This window comes from Apiospora hydei (assembly GCF_038363865.1).
Source record: "Apiospora hydei strain CBS 114990 chromosome Unknown utg000002l_segment0_segment0, whole genome shotgun sequence".
Lineage (NCBI taxonomy): Eukaryota > Fungi > Ascomycota > Sordariomycetes > Amphisphaeriales > Apiosporaceae > Apiospora > Apiospora hydei.
The window spans coordinates 612773-633669 of record NW_027117361.1 but is presented as its reverse complement, the minus strand read 5'-3'; the positions used below and the strand labels follow the sequence as shown (position 1 = coordinate 633669).

General features: G+C 54.0%; 3 protein-coding genes across 3 annotated transcripts; 2 read left to right on the top strand and 1 right to left on the bottom strand.

The window, feature by feature from the left end:
- Window positions 1-81: 81 nt before the first annotated feature.
- Window positions 82-2070, top strand: PG997_000203 (uncharacterized protein; the record flags this gene model as incomplete). Its single annotated transcript, XM_066804518.1, has 1 exon — window positions 82-2070. The coding sequence occupies one exon, from the start codon at window positions 82-84 to the stop codon at window positions 2068-2070; it is 1989 nt and encodes a 662-aa protein (XP_066674291.1).
- Window positions 2071-11171: 9101 nt separating this feature from the next.
- On the bottom strand, window positions 11172-11687 carry PG997_000202 (uncharacterized protein; the record flags this gene model as incomplete). Its single annotated transcript, XM_066804517.1, has 4 exons — window positions 11172-11248; window positions 11367-11383; window positions 11461-11567; window positions 11670-11687. 4 exons carry the CDS (start codon window positions 11685-11687, stop codon window positions 11172-11174), a joined length of 219 nt encoding a protein of 72 aa, XP_066674290.1.
- Window positions 11688-15468: 3781 nt separating this feature from the next.
- On the top strand, window positions 15469-16051 carry PG997_000201 (uncharacterized protein; the record flags this gene model as incomplete). Its single annotated transcript, XM_066804516.1, has 2 exons — window positions 15469-15499; window positions 15591-16051. 2 exons carry the CDS (start codon window positions 15469-15471, stop codon window positions 16049-16051), a joined length of 492 nt encoding a protein of 163 aa, XP_066674289.1.
- Between the last annotated feature and the right edge of the window lie 4846 nt (window positions 16052-20897).

Sequence of the window (20897 nt, the reverse complement as noted above, 5' to 3'; positions counted from 1 at the left end):
TATGTCCATTTGGTCTCAAAAGTTTTGCAGCTTTCGGAATATTGAATAGTCAAGATCTCGTAACTGGAAACCAACGCAACCATGGAAGTCGTGGCCGTCAGTCGCTCCATGCCCAAAGAGGTCGACCTCGGCGTCATGAAAATCAGCTCCTCCATGATCCACGAGCCCCTGACCTTGCCCGCGGACTACATCGAGCTCGACGAGCGCGGCGTCGTCGGCAACCAGCCCGCCGTGCACGACGGGCCCGTCTACCTCTTCTTCGCCGAGCACTACGACCACTGGTGCGCCGAGCTCGGCGTCGACCGCGCGGCCTGGGACTGGTGCCACTGGGCCGAGAACATCACGGTCCGGTACAAGAAGGGCGAGGCCAAGCCCCGGCGGTTCGAGACGGAGATGCACCTCGGCGAGGTCTGGCGCATCGGGGCCGACGTCCGCCTCGAGCTGTGCGGGTCCCGCATCCCCTGCATGAAGGTCTCGTGGCGCTGCGGGCAGAAAGACAGCTGGCTGCGGCCGCTCGCCGAGTCCGGCCGCGTCGGGGTCTATATGCGCGTGCTGCAGGGCGGGCGCGTGCATCCCGGCGACGACGTCGTGGTCGAAAGCGTTCCTCCTTCTTCTTCCGTAGCTGGCGAAGAGCAGGAGCCGAGCGTGGGCATGATCTCGCGGATCGCATTCGACGCTTCCCTCAAGACGAGCGACACGCTCGATCTACTGACGAACCACAAGCTCCTCCTGCCCATGAACAAGAAGTTCCTGTCCGCTAAAAAGACCGGTATCGAGGACAAGCTGAACACGGGCAAGAATGCCTGGAAGGGCTGGCGGGACCTACGTATCGTTAAGATTGTGCAGGAGCTCGGGGACGTCAAGTCGTTCTATCTTGAGCCCGTTGACGGTGCGCCGCTGGCCAACTACCTGCCGGGCCAGTTCCTTTCCGTGCGTGTGCCCTCTTCCGGCACCAATGTCTCCACCACCACCACCGCGTCCTCCTCCAAAACGCGCGACTACGAGGTGCGCAGCTGGACCATCTCCAACTACACCACCCGCGACGGCCCGACCTCCTACCGCCTCACCATCAAGCGCAACGACCGCGCATCCACCACAAACCCAACAGACCCAACCACTTCAACAACGCCGACACCAACCAGCGCGTCCGCATGGATGCACACCCACGCCGCCCCCGGCACCGTCCTCTCCGCCCGCTCGCCCGCGGGCCGTTTTGTGCTGGACTGGGCCCCGCCCGTCGCCATGCGGCCCGTCTACGTCTCGGCCGGCATCGGCCTCACGCCCGTCGCGGCCATGCTGGGCGCGCACGCGCTGCACCCCAAGTTCGCGCGCACGCCGGCGCTGTGGGTGCACGTGGCGCGCTCGCGGAGGGACCTGGCGCTGTGGCGGGAGGCGGTGCAGGCCCTGCCGGATGCGGTGGTGTTGGAGCGGCACCTGTTTTTGACCGGCGGGCCTGGCGGGGATGAGGATAAAGGAGGAGAAAGAGAGGTTGAGGTTGAGGTTGGTTTGGATGGGTTGAGGATCAATGACGATGATGGTAAAGGCAAGGTCACTGTACATTACGGCCGCCCCGACCGCGAGACCCTCAAGGCGATCCTCGGCAGTTCCTGCAGATGGAACGTCCTCGGCGCCGGCGAGCTCGACGTCCCGGCCAAGATGTCGCCCTTCTACATCTGCGGCCCGACCGACTTCGAGATCACCGTGAAAGAATACCTCGCCGACGCCGGGATCCCGCCGTCCAACATCCGCAGCGAGTCCTTCACCGCCGCCGCCGCCGCCGCTACCACTCTCAACGGCAGCAGTGGTAATGGCGATCTCGAGACGGCCAAGGTCCGCTTCGCCAAGTCCGACAGGACGGCGACGTGGTCCCGGGCGAAGCCCGTCTCGCTGCTGGAGCTGGCCGAGTCCCTGGGGCTCGCGCCCGACTACGGGTGCCGCGTCGGGGCGTGCGGGAGCTGTGCGGCGAAGCTCACGTGCGGGACGGTGGCGGGGGCGGACGTGCAGGCGGACGGGACGGTTTTGACGTGCTCGGCTGTGCCGGACTCGGAGGTGGTGGAGATTGAGATATGAGTAGTTGGCGGGGGTTGGCTGCTGAGGGGGTACAGTTGGATGCAGTTGTATTACCCCTTTTCCCATCTCCACTCGGCTTCCGGCTTCCCTCTTTGTGTCTTGCTAGGTTTCCTTTACACTAGTTTGTTCGAAGGCCCTTTGGGTCTCAGCTGGACAGGACGTAGGGATTTGTTTCCAAGATGGAGATGGGTACTCGCTTGTATAGTACGAATACCTAACCCGAACGAATCTCTTCTCGTTGCTCGACTTTCGCGATTCAGCGCTCACAGGTCCCTTAATCTCCCGCGCACTTCTCTCAGAATGTGCATCATCGTGTCGTCCTCCCCGTGGTGGTGGCGATAGGGTCAGTTGGTCTTCCTCGTCTGGAGCCGTGGCCGCGGCCGCTCCCGGGCGTACAGGCGGCGCGGCGCGCCGCACCGCACGCTATTCTCCGACGGCGACTTGGAGTGGACACATCATCAGCGATGAAGGCGAAGACCCCGGGGAGGAAACGGGAGAGGGCGGACAGACCGCTTACTCGATATAAAAGCAAAACAGCAGGATCCAGCGTAGTCAGCAGAATGAATTTCTTGCGTCAGACTTGTATCGGTAGTGAAAACAACAACAACAGCTCGCATTTATGTCGCTACAGAAAATACACCACAGCTATTGAATGAAAGAAGCAAATAAGGGGGAAACGACTAGATGCATGTATAAGGCTGTGGCAAACCTATCATTGCCACCGGAACACACGCCGAACCATACACATCCGCCCGGGTCGGGCATCTGCCCCTTACTTTCATACTAGTCCGAGCGACCCAGCGGGCGTTCCTCCTGCATCGAACCCGCACCTCTCCACCCTGAATCCTTGCGAGCTTTTGCCTTTTGTCTCGGTAGCTATCATGCGGATATATAGCGGTGAAAAGCCCAGGGCGAGATAGGGAGCGAATGCATACAAGTAAGTATATAGTCAATGGCCAAGTATCTTGGATGTATTGCAGTTCTAGACTTGTTCTAGTTCCACGTTCGACTTGAGAAACCAGTTTCCTGGAAATGATATATATCATATCTAATTCAACTGTATGAAGCCCATGATATGACATGCAGCATGCCATTCTCGGATATGCAAGTATGTCGTAGTCGGCAGCCCCCTTCTCTCAAAAGGGAGGGGTGGCTAAGGTGGCTCTTACTGACATATCGATTCTTCGCAGCCAGCGCATACACATGAAAAAAATTTGAAAGAAACTATAAAAAGCAATGTCCTCAATTTAGCTACGCGCCGGTTAAGTAAGTGTACATTCCGGGCCCGAAGCGAACCAACCAGCCGGCCAGGTGCTCCGTTCACCGCCGGGGGAGGGTGTCAAGCCTGCAGCGTACCATGCGCATACAAAGCTTATTTGGGTAGGCATATCGTACGTACTTACTGCAGCATCATGAAGTATTTTCCCCGTACCTTGTCTTTTTGTCTTGTCCTCGTGTATGTATGCGGGGTGTGGCAGAAATCTGGACCGGAAACAGCAACGTGCAGTTCAGGAAGGCCATACGTACCGGAAAAAGCAAGCACTCAGCTATATACGATCATGATTGTCAGGGGGTGTGGTTGCTTTTCCTGTTCCTGATTACCCCAACTCATCAGCACTTGCCGAGCACATGCTTGTGTGTGTGCGTGTGCGTGTGCGTGCGTGCGTGTGTAAAAATGTGATATATGACCGGCTCGGTTCCCCAGGGTACTTTGCACGCATTCCCAAACCGGGTATGCGGGATACGATCGCCTGTAAGGTTGACAGCGACCACATGCCGACTCTAGGTTACAGCGATACGACCAAGGGGTTGCATGTCTCCCTTGCCATAGTGTGGTCTGGACAACTGCCGGGCCTTGGGGTCCGGCCGGCCGTCTGCAGGATGAAGCTTCCGCGCCTTGGAGGTGCGTCTTGATATAGAACGTGCCCCTATATTATGAGTTTGGGAACATGCCCACATGAGAACCACAAGGTACGATATTGACCACCTCACATGTTCGTTAAAGGACCAATTTAGCATCGCATTTACCCAGGTATTGGCAGACATTGCTTCTGTGTCTTCATTTGTTCCGTAACGCGGAGCTGTACGATGCACACTTTCCCCCATCACCGACCTGGCCGTCGGTCACTTGAGCCGTCTTTGCCTCATGGCAGACCAACTAAGAGTTGTCTACTAGATCTCACTGTCATAGGCAGCTGGTTACACCGCCAGACTGTCTGAACAGCTCGGGCGTTTACGATCTCGGGTGACGCGATCGAAGTGACAGGTCGCGTCAGCGAGAGGAAATCGAGACGGGGTTGGCGATGTACCTTCAACGTCATTTGAGTGTCATGTCTGGAGATTTTTCCTCGAGTCCAACATATGTACATGCACATGGGCTCGGTAACTCGCGCCGTAGCTGTGGCCGTGGCCGTGCCCTGAGGATGATAAAGGGGTGCTGCGTGCCATTGCTTTTCGCGAGACACCGGGAACCTGGTCACTGGCAATGGTGAGAGGAATGAATAAAAGACCTGCGAGTCCATATCCATACACACATCCCTACTGTCGATGATCTGCCAGGCGGAGAAGAAAAAAAAGCTTAAAAGCCCGAGGGTGAATTCCTGCTTCCCCGCCTTGGTGGTCCCGTGAGGCTCTATTGACGCGAGCATTCTGAACCAGTTGTTCTAGTCCTGCTTCTGCTGCGTCGTGTCTCGAGCTACTTGTCCGCTTTGCTTTTTTTTTTTTTTTTTTTTTTGCTTTTCGTGTCGCTGCTGACTGCGGCTCATGCGACCGACGAACCCCAGTCCTAGTCGTCTTTTGCGTCGTGTGTACACTTTGCAGGAAATGCTACAGTACATACACCACCCAATTTGGCCAGTCTGTCACTTGTCACCTTGCTGAGGGGTACCGGATGAACCGGTTGCACGAAAAAAAAGCAAAGAAGAAATGCAGCACGACAAGAAAAGAGAAAGAGAAAACACGCCAACCCCCTTCCCAAAACACCAACACGAATGGGATCAGCATGGGCCAGGCCTCAGCTATCCCATGACCCAGGAGTCTGGGCTTTTGGATCGTCTGTTCGGATAGATACTTGCGGTGTACCTCTCTTCTTGTCTCGCTACCCCACAGACGGAACGGCAGCGCAGGGGACGGAGGTATGGCCGATCGCCCAGTGATGTGAGACACCGTTGAGCAGGCGTCAGGCCGGGCGCTTCTGTGATACCGACCGCAAAACGCCGGCCCCCAAAAATGGTGAATGGGTAGGCGGGCGCTGGAGTTACGTGCGTAGGCCGGCCAGGTCATAAGACATTGGGAAAGACATTTGGAGAGAGCCGCCGGACAGATGTGGATATCCTCCGCCTGCGAATGCGATGACATGCAAAGAAAAGTCAAAACAGGAGAGACATCCTCCAACCGTTGTGTTTATGCAAGACATGCAGAAAAATGCCTGTCCGTCTCCTGGCGCTGCTTGTCTCTGCATGTTGTATCAGAATCCGAATGAACGTATGCACGTATGCGCCCGCAGACACGCTTTCTCGCGTTTTTGCGTGGCGGGGCTGGGTACTGCAACCTTGTCGGTCTGTCCAACGTTAGGTAAGTAACGTGCCATGGCGGGAGACAGAGGTAGGCAGGTCCGAAGTTAGGAGATAAGTGATTTATTGATTGATTCGGAGAGAAATCTCCTGATCTCTTGCACCGTTGCTTGCGCATCAGCTGGCCATGAATCAAAAAGTGACCGATAGCCATTATCAAATAGGACTGCCAGAAACCGCGGCCAATCTGCCCAACGATCTAATCTACCCCGCGGGGTGCGAGTCTGGTAATAAGCGGGAATGGGCCTACGCATCCAGTAAGGGATCGGCAGGGAACCGAAATCATCTGTACTGGTAGAGTAAGCACAGACACCCTGGTCAGACCGCTAAAGGAAAGATGGGCGCGCCGCCGCCGTCGTACATATACGTGGGGTACATTGGTGTCAGTCAGTGAAACTGGCTTTCCATTCCATGTTGCATGCTGTCTGTCTGTCGCGTGGAAATTTTCCCACCGCTACCTGGGCCAAGGAGAAACCCCTACCTAGCACATGGCCAAGTGTAGACTTCATCGTAAAAAAAAAAGCAATGAGGAAGCGCCGACTGTCGGCGGCTTGCCACGGGCGCTCGGCGCCGATCCCTTGCCCCACGACTGACACTGCGTATCTGAGATCTGATAACATGACGGCGGGAATTGCTTTCTTTGGCTTTTCCGCGCCTGCAAATGAGAGCTAAGTAGGCTGAGCTGGCTCAGTAGGTAGTTGAACCACTTACTGCATGACAAAGAAAAACGGCTTGCGTAGGCTGGATGTTGATGGTTAAATGCTGCTAATGCAAGGATGCGCGCGAAGCAAGTGGTAGTCTCGCATTGTTATGGCGCCGGCATTGGTTGCATGGGGGCCATGGGCAGTGGCAGCTGCCACCGATGGATGTACAGTATCCCCATCCGCCGACGTCCATTTGCAGCAGGTATTCCGTCCCGTCCAAGTTCAAAGTAACCCTGCGGATGGTTTCAGCTTCTTCGGCTCGACCTCGTCAACCAACCCTTCCTCTCTCATCTCGGTCAGCGAAACTGGACGGAGTACGACGGAGATCCCCCCATCTCACCTGTTGTGCGGGGGTCAAAAGGCTTGGAAAGGGTTCGGCTCGGTCGCGTGTTGTGGCAACAGCCCCAGCCAACACCACAGCAGTTCACCGGTCTGTCTGACAGCACGAGCCGTGCCTTGACCGGACGGGAAGATAGGGCCGTTGAATCGTCCCGGTCCCATGTCAGGCAGGCATTGACATTCTCACCTACAACTCTCTCCTGCCCCCAGCAGTGCTTACCTCTTTAGAACCCGGTTTAGGCTAAGAGGTGGTGGTTGCCCCAATGCCCCCCCATCCCGGTGTGCATCTTTTCCCTCTCTCTCTTACTGCACCCTACCATCATGATACCCGGTGTCACCCAAGGCGGGTTGGCTGGCGTGATGCGGATGCGGAAATGCACATGCACTTGGGCTGCTGGCATGGTGGTCGGTCGAAAATGGGTAGCGGGAGCGCGCGGCCATGTACTTCTGTACCGTACCACGAGGTACAAGCACCCCGACCACCGAACGTTAGGTGGTGCGGCTCCTAATACCGCTGCTGCTAATAAGACGAACGAGGATGGCCAATCAATCCTCCGCTGTTGCACGGCCAGTCTGCCCATACCTTGTCTTTTGCCTGCGTCTGGCCAACAATAAGCAGGAAAAGGGGAAAAAGAAAAGAAAGGGCCGGTGCATGTGGCTTTCGGTTGGGCGTATAATGTGTAAGTAAGTGGCAGTACGGCCGCAAGCAGCATTCGTAAGGCAAACCAATATGTCTGGTCGTCTCTCAAGTAGGCTAGGGAAAGGCAGCGTGCATCGTGGTCGTCGTGTGCGCGCGCGATGCGCCAGCCAACATCACGAGAAAAGTCCGGCGGGTGTTGGTCCCAATTCAAGTGAACGTGACGTGACGTGACGGTCAAGGGAAGGAACTTGAAGTAAGTAAAAACGAACGGAATGCATAAACGGCGCCTATTGTTTGGCCCATCTAGCTCCCGCACCGCGTAACGCCGGAAGATGCAGCTTCCTTGCCGTTGCGTGCAGCAGTAGCAGCAGGAGCAGCAGCAAGCAAGACGCAGCTATGCGAAAATACCAGAACCTGACCTCTTTCTTTAATTCTCTTTGCGTTTCGAGGTCATGGAGGTAAAGGCCCAATCCAATAATATGCCAATGCCAAAAGCAATGCGCGATAGATCGAAGGCCTCGCATCTATCTGCAGCCCAGCTACTCGCACATGAGCCTTCATGTATGCCGCTTCAAGACGCGTATGTGTTGAGTGCCTTTGCTGGGGAAAAGATTAGGAAGGCACCTACCGTGCAAATCATGCAACTGCCTCATATACCAGCGGGATAGGAGCGGATGGGGTGTTTGACGAAAGCCTAAAACTTGGGCGGGAGGGTAGCATGACCTTCCCTTGTGTGATCTGGTCTTGGCACGATCCTTATCGGCAATCACTGGCGGGCCACATTTTGGTTCCAAGATCATGTCATCATGAGAACCGGCAGTAATGCCTACGTGCATCCAGCAGGGATATTCCGTACAATCTGGGTGCATTTCAAGTGAATACCCAGGTAGACATTGATGAATTGGCGGGAGTCGCAAACCAGCAGTTTAGGCGCCTTGCACACACTAAGTAAGGAATTAGGTCTTGTCGGCGTTAAGCTGGTAGGTATTGGGCCACTAGGATCTCGTAGGGCAATCAGGCTCTAAGGCTAGCGGGCGCTACACACCTAAGCATGCACTATGGTACCCGTACCCCGCCATGATATGATCTCCCCGTTGTCGCGACTTATTAGTCTACACCACATGGCCGATCCGTATTACAACGTGTGTGCCTGGGTTACTATGGTTCACCTTTATCTTTAGGTGCCTTGGGCAGCCTACATACTGATAACATGGGAAGCTTACAGCCTTGCATACTTGTGCGTTGTCTCACAAGGGCCCATTGGGTGTGGGTGTGTTGCCAAATGTTTGCTTGGGCTGTCATGGCCGTATTACTTACTTACATCGTGGGGTAAGATAGAGAGACCGGGCACAGTGCATACCTACAGTCAGTCAGCCATGCAGATAATCCGGCGAGGATTTCTTTCGACCAATCCCCAGCTTCCTGGTGGTCGGATTCGTCCAATCGTTTTCGCTTGGGACCGGAAACCCCGGTCATCGCAGTTGCTGTTTTGCTGCGCTGGACCGGCCTGTATGGCGACATGTGGTCGATGCTTTCCATGGTACCGAGAGGAAAGAGAGGGACGACGACGACGACGAGGCGCAGGTCAGAGAGGGTCATCAATAATCATCATCATGGTGCCCTATTTTTTGCCCTATTTTTTGTAAGCCCCGAATGGAATGCAAGGCGGCCATAGATTGGGCTGTCTCGCCGGTGCAGATTTTTGTGAATCCTTTGGTCATACTCCTTGCTTGCTGCTGCTGCTGCTGCTACATACCTGCATGCACGCATGCAAGACAGCCCAGAGCGAAAAAGTCTATGCACGGCTGCGCATTGGCAGAACTCCCCGTGTCTGGCCTTGCCTACCCTCCCCGTTGTATAGAGTGGTAGGACTGCGCTGCTGCCATGCATAGAAAAGCAGAGGTGCATTGTGGGCGCAGGCTGGATGATGGAAGGAGGTGCTAATGTCGTGTAAGGGGGCACGCAAGCCTGCGTCACTCGGATGCGGTTCATCCAATAATAACACGGCTGGCTGCGTATGACACGGTGGTGGTTTGATAACGACGATGGTGGTAGTTAGTATCTCGATCTCTCTTTTTCGCTCTCGCATGCTGTTACTTCTTTCCTTCTTTCTTTTCTTTTCCGCCTCGCTTTTTTCCTTCTCCCGTAATCTTGCTCGTCGTTTAAACGGTAAGACCGGACGGAATTGCCCTGGGCAATCGTTCCTGTATTTGGTCCTTGGAGGTGGTGGTGGTGGTGGTGGTAAGAAATGGGGGCCCTGCCATAGACGGGACGACGACAGCCCTATCTTGAACTCAGTTGATGCGGGCAGCTGACGCCCTGGGTTCGGGAGGGGCAGCTAGGGAACCTCCGGGTGTTGGTGGTGGTTACTGTAGGGAACAGAACATTTTGAACCAAAAAAGAAGAAGAAAATAAGCCACGCCACACACCCCTCCTAACCCCCTTGTAGTACATCCCTCCCTCCCGGTGCTGGTGCTGGTTGTTGTTCCCCCTCCACCCCCCACCAACCGCTTCCTGCCTGTCTGGGCCGAAAGAGAGAAGAGCGACAAGACTCCGGTCAATCAATCAATTAAATCTGATCATCAGCACAAAATCCCATTTAGCCCCATGTGACTTGTCGCTGGTCAGATTCGGAGGCGCTCGGGAGCCAATCAACGCGCCGCGCCCCCCGGCTGGTTTGGTCAGATCCGATGCATCATTGTTCGGGGGCGTGTGTGCGTGCGTGACGATGCCATCAAATCAACAAGCCTTTTCCGTGTTTTCGCATGGGGTTCCGGTCTCTGTGTCTTTCCCTCCTTCGCTTGGCATTAAGCCGACGAAGGAAGAGAAGGCCTCGGGCATGGTCCACCCTCTTCTCTGGTCTGTATCGGAATGCAACTCTCCCTCTCCCGTACACACCAGCCCGGGTCGGATAGGATAGAATGAAAACTTGAATAGCAGCAGCAGCAGTAGTAGTAACTTTGTAGTATTGGTTTTTTTTTCTTTCTATATGGCCCAAGGGTATCTGCAACATCAGCCAATCTCAAAATATCAGTGTTGACGGTGGTGGTTCCAAACCAACCTTCCTCTTCTCTTTCTCCGTAAAACGCCAATGCCAACAACAAAAATCTGTTCCAAAAAAAAAAAACAAGAGAGAGAAAATACATGACGCGCGCCGATCGAGGTGTGTGGACAGCAGCAGGATCGTATGTGTGTTGTCTTGATATCATCAAAACGTTGCCAGCCAGGGGTGTGTGTGTGTACATCCCGCCATCCATCCATTCATCGGATGGGAGGCAATGACCGCGGAGCAAAATCCCATTACCGTTGCTTTGCAGCGTAGAAAGCAAGCAAGCAAGCAAAAAAATGTTTAAACGCCGACCGCGAAAGCCCACCCTTGTAAAAACAAAAACCAAAAAACAATCCTTGTTGAAAAATGAACACCCATCCGTATCGGATATGCAATGTTGCGCGTACCGGTTTCCGCCGCCATTTATTTTGTTTTGCAGATATAACGCCCGTGGAATAGTTGCAGTGTGGTAGTGTGTGGTGGCAGTAAGACATCCGAGACCCCCAGAATGCAGTGGTGCAGGTGCTGTTGAAGTCGTATTGAAGGGCAGGCCAGGCTCCGGGAGGTGCGCCGCCGGTTCCGTCCCAGCTTCTTTTTCTTTTAGTGTCGCCTTTTTTTTCCTTTGCCGCAAATCGTTCCATCCCATCCTTCGTTCAAGTCAGGGCAGGGCGCGTGCGGCTGTAAGCAAGCCAGCAGCAAACCTCCTGCAGCTGTAGCAAGCGGGAACGCGGCTGGGAACGGGAACTAAGAAGTTCGTCTCGAGTCTCTCTTGCTCTCCCGAGAGTGTGTGTGAGAGTTTAGACGTATTGGCCGGCGCGGACAGTTCGTCGGATCATGTGTTCCCAGGGCGCGGGTTTGTGAGGTCGGCAGTCCGCTGTAATTGTGACCGTTAGTGTAAGTGCTCTCTAAGTGCTCACCACCCCAAGACATGCCCCAAGTGGCCCGAATGCAAGCCACTCAGCATCCAGAAACATTTTGTGATTGACACTTACTACATAGCTCGTCACCGCTGCAATCCCCACATCCGTTAGCATTTTGTCAATGGAACCAATGGCAAGAGGTTTTGGGTATGGCTTATGGACTTACCGAAGTTCTCCGGTGGTGATGTTGGGCGGGCACACTCGATGTGTGCGTTCGTAGTGGGAACACCATCTCTGTACACGGAAACGGAAGTGGCCGCAAGAATATTCCACCTGAAGCACCAAACGTTAGTTTCTTCGAGCCGTAGGGAAACCTCGTCCGTCCAATGACCAATTCGAGGGATAAAAGAAGCGTATATTTCTTGGAAGGCGTACTTGTGTGTAGTCACACATTTCTGACTACGGGGCAGAGGTTGAGTCGGGTTGACTGCCGCCTGTCCGCGCCTCGCCAAGGGGGACACCGGTACAGTAGGACAGCGGTATAAGTCGAACGGGGTCGGAGGTCGATGGGTGGTGCACTCAATGCACCCCAGATTCACCACGAGAGTCTTTCGGAACTCCCGACTCTATATAACTTCTTTCCTCCTTTCGAGTAGTAGTTATAGTTCGTTTGTTGTCGAGAGTGTGTGTTTGTATGACGACAAACAGGTCCAGTGAGTAGTAGTAGTAGTAGTAGTATGCAGCAGTAGTAGGTTGTCTGCCGTTGTTCCTGAAAACAGATAAAATATGGGGAAGCTAGATAGAGATGGGATGGCGTTGGTGTGGTATGGTGTTGTTCGAGAAAGAGGTAGTGGTGGATTTGCTGTGAGAGAAACAGGAACGGTGGCGAGTGAGTTCAATGTGGTCGCATTTATGGATATCTTCTTCGTCCGGATGAGCGAAACGTCAAGTAGCAAGTAGGGGGAGGGTAGGGACGGGAACGAAGTTATTTAAGTGTGTGTCAGTTCAAGTTCACGGTTCCCAGTCTAGTCCATGGTCTTTTTGTCTCTCTGTACTGGTGCTGCTGTGCTGTGCTTGCTGGCTGGCTTGGGCTTGGGCGTGTGCTTGGGTGCGAGTGAGTGTGAGGGTGTGTGTGTGAGAGAGTCTAAAGCTTAGTTGCCAAAAAGAGCCCACCCCAGACAACCCGAGCAGACGTGTTACCGGGACCCCCCTGGGAAGTCGCTCTTGTTCCTGGGCTGGACTGGCTGGGATTCCATGCAGACGTGGATGTAGGTATGTACGTACATCGTGCAGTTTGCAGGGAAAGGGTACATGGCATCGACTGCGGTACGGCGGTACGTACGTACATATGTCTCCATCCTACTTAAACCTGCGTGTGTTGCTTCTGCCGTGTAGGTCGGTACGTACTGCTGGCATTTCGACGCATCGATTTGCAGAGGAAGCAAGTTGACAGGCAGGCCCATGACTGGGAGGGGTGGGTATGGACAAAGTGGTGGATACTCGATATTTTCCTCAGACTAGACTAGTCGAAGAACATTGGAAGCAATGGAGAGGATATGATGGCATGGCGTTTCTGCATGGGGGCCTGTTTCTGGCCTGCCTACCTTGCCTACTTTACAGGTACATTGGCGCAGAAGACGTTATGTATTTGCTGCGAGTACTTACTTCAAACCCTCATCAGCCAGCAGCCCTTTCGGAGAGGACACTAGGTAAAGTAGAGTAGCCATGTAGCGCGCGTTGGCGACACACTTTATTACCGCGCAGCAGCATGTAGGCAGACCCTGATCCCGGGCGCCATTCAACGTCGAACATGCTGGAGCCCGCCTTCACGGAAATGGCCTATCGCATGCTAAAGTTTAGCGTGCTCGACTCTCTCTCTCTTTCAGCACCGAAGGTCGAGAAAACGAGTGACGAGTGGTGGTTCAGGCATGCGAGAGCCGCTTTTCTTCCCTGTTCTGTCTCTTACCTCATAGTAGTAAAGCCCATGACCACTGACAAGAACCCCTGTGAGACAAGAAAGCAAAAAATGTTCAACTTGCTTCAGCAGGCATTTGCGTTTAGCAACAGATTTGAGCCTCGGCCCACGCCGGCAGATGTAATGTACAGCCAAAAAACGAGACCTCAGACACGGCAGGGAGAATGGACAGACAGGCGCCTAGAATTTTAGATCTACACTGCACTCATTGCTGCACGTTCCTGGCCACTCTTTTCCCTCGCCTTCTTTGCCCTTTAGGCCTTGCTTGGGCCAGCCAACCTCGCACCCGCACAGCACCCTCAAGCCCACGAGATCGTCGCTGTTTCCTTCTCTTGTCTCTCACCTGCTCGTTATGCATACATACAGTAGTTAAATCCCCCGATGCAGTGCAACGGTGAGCGAAGGAGGAGGTAGGTCATGGTCTCACGCAAGACCGGTAAAGATGTTTGCAGGCCCTAGCCCGCTTAGGAAGGAAAATAAGATAAAACAGAAAAGTTAGGTAGGTAGTGACTGTGCAGCAGCAGCAGCAGCAGCAGCACCCTGGGCATTCTTGCATGGTGGGGGTTGCTCTTTTTCCTCATCCCTCCCATCAATCATCCCGCGAAAATGTGGAGTGCGTCTTGCTTAGCTCACGAGCGACCGGTGTTCCAGAAAACTTCTATTTGTTATTGCTAGGTAGCATTGGGTGAGCAAGGGCTCGGAAGTGGTACTCAGTCTCCATGAAAATTCCTGCTTCGCTTGCTTGATTGCTTGCTCCCTCTCTTTTGTCTGTGTTTTTTTCTCCGAACGATGGATGGGCTGGGCTTCCGTGGGGACTTTGGCTAATGAAAGATGGGAGAAGACCTGACGACTGCGGCGCAGACACAGAGATTATCGGGGCGACGGGCTGGTTCGCCTCAAAAAGAGACTACGACAGTGCTCCAGTTGCGCTTCAGCTCAGGCACAGCACCGGCTTCAGCTGGGCTAGGGGGTCGATCGGTGTAATGTGTAGCGTCCTCGTTAGAGCCGATACCAGCCACGTCCCCTGGAAACATCGGAAGCACAGTAGATCAGTGATGCAATTTTATGTAGGTACGCTGGTCCTTGTCCGGGCGTAATATTAATGCGTTCTTTCATAAGTACATATGACACATGGGCCAGGAGACGGCGGAAGCGGGAGTGGGAGGAGCCAGGCTTCGTCGTCATCCCATATCTCGAAATAGGGTGGGATCATTAGCAACCTGCCTATTCCAACGTTGGGTATGTACATGTATGCAGGTTGGGAGGGGGCCCAAATACAGACAGAACCGAAAGAACCCAACGCTCTAACTTTAAGGCCGGCACGTGGTCCGTATTCACCTTTAGGCAAATGCCGAGCTGTTTGGGTATTGGCCCTCTCTGGGGAGGGCTCGGGTGGGCAGGATGGGGATCAGAAAAGGGCCGCCCTCGATGAAGAAAACTGCATACCCGCCCTGCTGCCGCTTGCTGCCACCGACCGAGGTTCGGACAGTAAGCGTCAAAGACGTTTCTACCATTCCTGCGTACTACTGTATCTATCGTAATCAACTGCCCTCTCTGTTTTCCTGGGCAATACACAGGGGTGGTTGCTACCCTCGAACAGCATTCCCCACACCGGTGAAGAATTAACGTCGCACCGGAAGATTTCGTGCCTCTCGACTACATATTTTGGCGGGCGATCCATAGCCCTGTCCGTATTCCATTGTCTGGTTCAGTCCTAGTTAGTGCACGCGCTCTCTCTCTCTTTCTCTCTCGACTTGACTGACTCTGCTGTGGCTCCGGCCGACGCTTACACACATACAGCCATCTTGCAACCGTCAACGGTGCAGCGCTGGCACCAAGCATCGGCCATTACCGCCCTGCTCTGCCCGCTCGCCATTCACATCGCCGCAAATTGAAACCCGCCGTCCCGATTGGGAAAGTCCGTACCTAAGGTTACTTCCACACCTTGACGGACGCGGACCTCGACGAGGGATGAGGATGATGATGATGTGATCCGATAACGGTGGCAGGCATCTTTTTTTCCGCATATAGTAAGTAGAGTGGTAGAGTAGTATGGGTGGCAGGTGGTGCACGCGCACTGCCAAAGCGCCATTTCCTAAACAACAGCTTTGATCACGGTGAAACTGCGGGCAGTGCAACTTGCACATACCATACTACCTGCTTTGCTGTGCTGTCCTGTCTGCGGCTGTTTTGCTTGTTCGCTCGCTCCGACAAAGTTTAGCTGGAAAATTGGGGAAAAGTGTCAGCTATTTTCAAAACATGCTAGTTTCTCTCCACTTTGGCCTACATTGTGTGGGCTCCTTTTTCATTTACTCTCTCCTTGTGGGAGACAGAGAGAGAGAGAGTACCGGTACAGCAGTCAGTGACTTGGCTACATCCAGGTCCCTCTTGGGACTTTTCCAGTAGCCGGTCCCACGGTGAAGAAAAGAGAGGGGGGCCGGTGGATGCCCCTTGTGGTGCTGTACCCTCCGGTCGGATACAGACTAAGCGGCAAATGCGAGATGCTGGTGTGGGCAAAGCTGGCAAGGGACAGGAATTGCGCAGCGGTCACACGTGGACTGACTTCGCTTGCCCACTTCGAAGAAAAAAAGGTGGAAGCTTGGCCAGCGAAAGGAGCCAGCAGCCGGTTGGTGGTGCTCTGCAGCAGCAGTGTGCAGCAGACGCACGAAGACTCTGCAAGCAAGCCCTATCTCTCGCTCTCGCTCTCCGCAATGCCGTGATACCGACCGCAGGATGTCGCCAGACTCAAAGCGGCGCGGAATTCGTTCGGGTATGGGCTTTCCCACGAGGCAAGGGGGTGCGCACTGGCACCAAGCGAAGGGATGAAGATAAGTATTCATAGCTGGTGCACAAATGCATGCACGCACTTCACTCCCAGACTCTTACACAAGCACAAGCAGACAGCGTGGACTAAAGTCCGACGTAGGGCAAGGCTAACTAGCTCTACAGTCCCAACAAGACAACGGGTAGGATTTGCCCAATGTAACGACAGACAAAACTATTTGCTACCCATCTTCGAGACACGAGAACAGTAGGAAAAAGGAAATGCAAAGACAGCGGGCAACGAATGCGGTTGAGCGGGAATTGCAACGACTTTGTCTCGCCCAATGGGACACAGAGGCATGGCCGTGGCCGTTTTGCCTCTGCCCCTCTTTCTCCCTACCAGCACGTTTTAGCGACCGGTGAGCGTGTTGAAGCTGTCTCAGTTACGGCCCTGATTGGCCCAGCAGGCGACCGCCTAGACATTGGCCTAATCTCCGATGAAAATGAAAGAGGCGAAAAAAGACCCTTTCGACGACGACGATGGCGACGGACGACATCAACGGATCAGTGCTTATAAATATATTGAACTTCATTCATCTCTCTTGCAATACTTATTTGCGATTAATGTAAACAGAAGTGGGACTGGTGAGAATCGTCCAATACCTAATACAGGTAGGCCCTGACCAATTCGGACAGGCGGCTCTCTAATGCAGCGACAGGCCCTTGACCCTCTCTGACAGCTCGGGTGATTGCCAGCTAAAGACAATTAGCGCGCGTCCCCCTCAATAGGCGAATGGATCGACACCGCACCCGCGGACTGGGGGCCGCAGGGCCGGTCATCTGACTGACATCACGGTGCGGTCATTCATTTTCGAATATCTATCCAGAACCTCTGGCGTAGGATTCAGGGGGTCGTCCAGGAGAAAGATCATGCCGTCATATCGAGAAGGATCCCATTCCCCCGTTGGCATTCAATCGGATCTGCAGGGAGACAGAGACCGCGAGAGAGAAAGAGGAAAGACCTGATGGATCACCATCCCCTCACCGTTCGGGGTCCCAATCTCGATCACTTCTGTCTGTTCTCGGCGTGTGCTACCACAGCCCGGCTCCAGCAAAATGGATGTCAGGCCAGGCTGGCCAGAACAGGTCCCGACAGACTGGATGACCGCTGGCTAGGACAACGTGGAAATTTGGAAAAAGACGATGACACAGATTTCCTTACATCGGGCAGATTCGGGCAGCTGGCTCGGTCGCATTTGATGAGATTGGGAAGTCATCTGGAGCTGACCATCCAGATCAAGTCACTACATCTCGCTCCGCCACCGCAGCGACGGCCTTATTTACGCCATCTTCTCGCCATCCGACCCTCACCACGAGAACACCGTTAGTGTTAACGATACGGCCGTATGGCTTCGGCTTCTTGGCGCGCAAGCGAGGGCGATCAAAGCAAACGGACCCGCGACCACGCTATCACTCTCACGTGGCTCAAGGCACATTGGCCAGCCAGCCTTGCCTTGTGGGAGGTTATGTTATGTGTCTTTTCATAAAACAAGTGCCGCCACTCTGGAAGTCGATGGGTCCGAGGTCATTCGAAAGCCAACAAGCCACCACTAGACCCTGGGAACCCAGGGAAGGACCTTGGCCGACAGCCGTACCGTTCAGGTGCAGCAGGCTTCGATGCAAGGAACCTCCCCCCGCTTCTTCTTCTCCCCCTCGACTCTGCCTGTGGTCGATCAAGGGTATCATCCCCACACGGTGGTGAATCCTGCGGGACGGACTCGTTCCGCTGCGGCGTGAATGTGCCTGGCTTGTGTGTACAAGTCCATGTGCCTGAGTCTGCCGAGCGCCCTGAGCATGGACAGCTTCAGACCCTGAAAAATAAACGAGGTATGCACCGCTCTGCTGCACGATACCGTTGTCGCCATCAACCCGTTATGATGGAGCTTTGGGGGCCGGTTTTCCCGACATGTCCTGGGTGAGGGCCACTTAATCGCCGAACTTGCACACCTTGCCCTTATCGTCGGGATACCTCTCAGGTCCAAGCAAAGCACCAAAGGTAGCCAGACCTTTTGATCAGCGCAATTCTTTTTCGCTCTCGCCCTTTGGGGTTGTTGATCAGTGCTGAGTTAGTTGCGTATCCACGGTGGTGGCCTGACTTTTTGCCAATCCAGTTGGTCAATATTTGCATGGCCCAGACACCAGACTTTCTTTGCCTTTGCGCATCCTGGCAATCCTGGACTGGAATGCCGTAGCGTCGGGATCCTACCAGGGGTGCGATGTTGGTTGATCATTGGTTTAAGCTTCTTATTCGTCGTTCTAGAACCCCCCCTGCTGCTGGAGTCTGTTTTGAGCAAACCCCCGCCAGCCCGCCTGCCTGCCTGCCTGCCGCTGTCATTTGGAGAGTAAGGAGAAAGGCAAGGCAGGAGGACCCCGGCGACCATCAACTCCGAATTCCCTGCTGGCTCGGTTTCACTCCGAAAAAGAAAGTCAAAAGAGTCGTGATGGGTCTTCTACGAAAAGGGCTAACAACATTTGTCTTCGGTCTCCAAACAAGAGCTTTGTGTGGTTGTCGGTCATCTTCTCGGGCGCGGAAGGTTTCGTTCTGCAACACGGCTGTCCGTCCTGCAGTGGCGCTTGTCGCTACGGGGTTTATCGAGAACCCCGAAACAGCAAACTGTGCCGTATCAACCACACATGCGATATGTTCTGGTTGCAATCCATTCTCAAGTTGAGTCATCCTTCTCCTGGAGGTTATTTGCTTCTGGTCTCTTTCTAGTGTAGCGAGTTGGTTGACCCATTTGATTACTCCCCTCGAGGAACTTCGGCACTTGTCATAGGCTAGCAGCCCTGTTTTCGCTCCCCCTTCCTTTACGATCCACAACACGTTAATGAGAACCCCCGATCCACACAAGGCTGTTGCAACCCACTTGCACTCACACGCTGCCGCGTAGGTTTTTTTTCTATCCTTCGAGAACAAATCTCGATGGGGAAATCGCGTGAAACGTGACAGGCAGTTCGAAGTTCGAACGAACCTGCCAGGCAGCCAGGGTTCTTTCCCACAGCCCACACATCGTTTGACGGTGTGTGGGGAAGAGGGGGATACTTCGGAGATGCGAGGAGGAAGAAAGGAAGGGAGCAAAACAAGAGAAGGGCCAGGAACATATCGAAAGGTTACCTAAACTAATGCATCAAGAAGGTTTTGACAGAATTCCCGGGGGCCGTCATCGTTACATCGGCGGACATTAACACCATCCTGATATACCAGTACGTAACCATGTAGCATTGAAGGATTGCAGGTACCCTCGAGGTACTGCTTTCCTTTCCCCGGTACAGACCAACGTCCGAGGGTCGATTGGGGACCTTTGATTACTCGAGGGGCAGATACTAGAGTGACATAGCCAGTTTCTGGAAGTTCGGCTTCCGAGTCGTCCAATCAGCCACCCTCCCGAGGCCGGCGCGAGCCTGAGAGACGACGGCAGCTCGTTAGAGAGATAGAGGCAATTGGTTTCATTTGATTGCAATTCGACAGTTCTTTCTGCGCTTCTCTCGTGTCATTTGCTCGAACAGGACTAGAACGTGCTAAACCTCAGAAGCTGGGCTTGCTCAAGCAAACATGATTACAGTAGTCCAGCCCACCCACTCAGCTAGCCCGGCCAGCTACTGCACCCCTACGACGCTAAATCCAGGGTTTGTTCTAGGGGCACCTGGCCACTAACAGCGCCCAGCCAATCCAGCTTAGAAAAAGAGAACATTAGCACAGCAAAGCAAACAAATGCTACATCACCGAGCCTGTGCAAATCACGAAACCCATGACGGAAAGGCCGTGATGATCATCCCACTTGCATACGACGGAGTAAGGGGAAAGGGGAGAGTCCTCCCTGGTCTTAATACATATTCTGGTTCACATATTGCCATGATTCTTGGTCGGGATGATGACTTGCTGCACAGCTGGCGTCACTATCCACTCCAGCACGGTACTGAATTTGGTGCGGCGTTTGCGTTTGCAAGGCTGCTCTCCTTCGTTATTGGCGAAGATTGGGGGGGCCAGGAGAGGGTGGGTTTGGTTTGTGGTGCATTCAGCACGAACCCCCGACGATGATGCAAGCAGGGAGAGAGAAAACCCCATGTTCAATTTGCATATCGTACGGAGTATAGTATGTTATATAATAATGCAACTCGCGCTATTATAGTATTATAATATTATACGCCACAATATCTCCATATGTACCGAGATGCATGCATATTGCATCAAATCTCAGATGACGTGGTGGCCGTGGTGTTTCAATAGCACATGTCCCGTAGCGTAGGGATGTCACGCCAATGTCGTGTTCGGTGAAGCCCTGACCTGACAGCCTGATTGATCTCCGGGGCTCTGCTTCTCGCTAAAACGAGCACTCGCATCAAGAATCAGTCACGGGATCGCTACCAAGTTTTGGCGTACAGGGTGTTTCTGGGGAGGCGTTTTTGGTCTTGTTCTGTTCTGTTCTGTCCGTTTGTTTTGTTTGCTCCTTCGTTGCACCACCACCTTCCCACCTTCACCGATGCACCCAAATGGGCGTAGGGCTCTGCAACATGCGCCCACTGTACAGCAGATCAGGCAAGGAGATCAACGGAAATCATACGACGGAGCAAGCACCTCGCCTCGGAGGTTTTCCTCTACGCAGGCACAAGAAGACATAAATAGATATGTTATGGGGGGGGCCAATGGGTGTGCATATGTACATACGGCGTGTCCGACCGCCAAGTCGTCGCGCGCGCCAGTCCGTGGCCGTGGGCGGTTCGTTCTGCGTCAGTTTTTTCTAACCCCCTACCCCTGCTGTTCCTGGCAGGCAAAACTTCGGTGGGTAGCAGTGGTGTTGGCCGACGAACCTGGTAAACCAACCTCGAGCCTCTTGCTTCCATCTTCGATATGCGCCTTGCTTGTC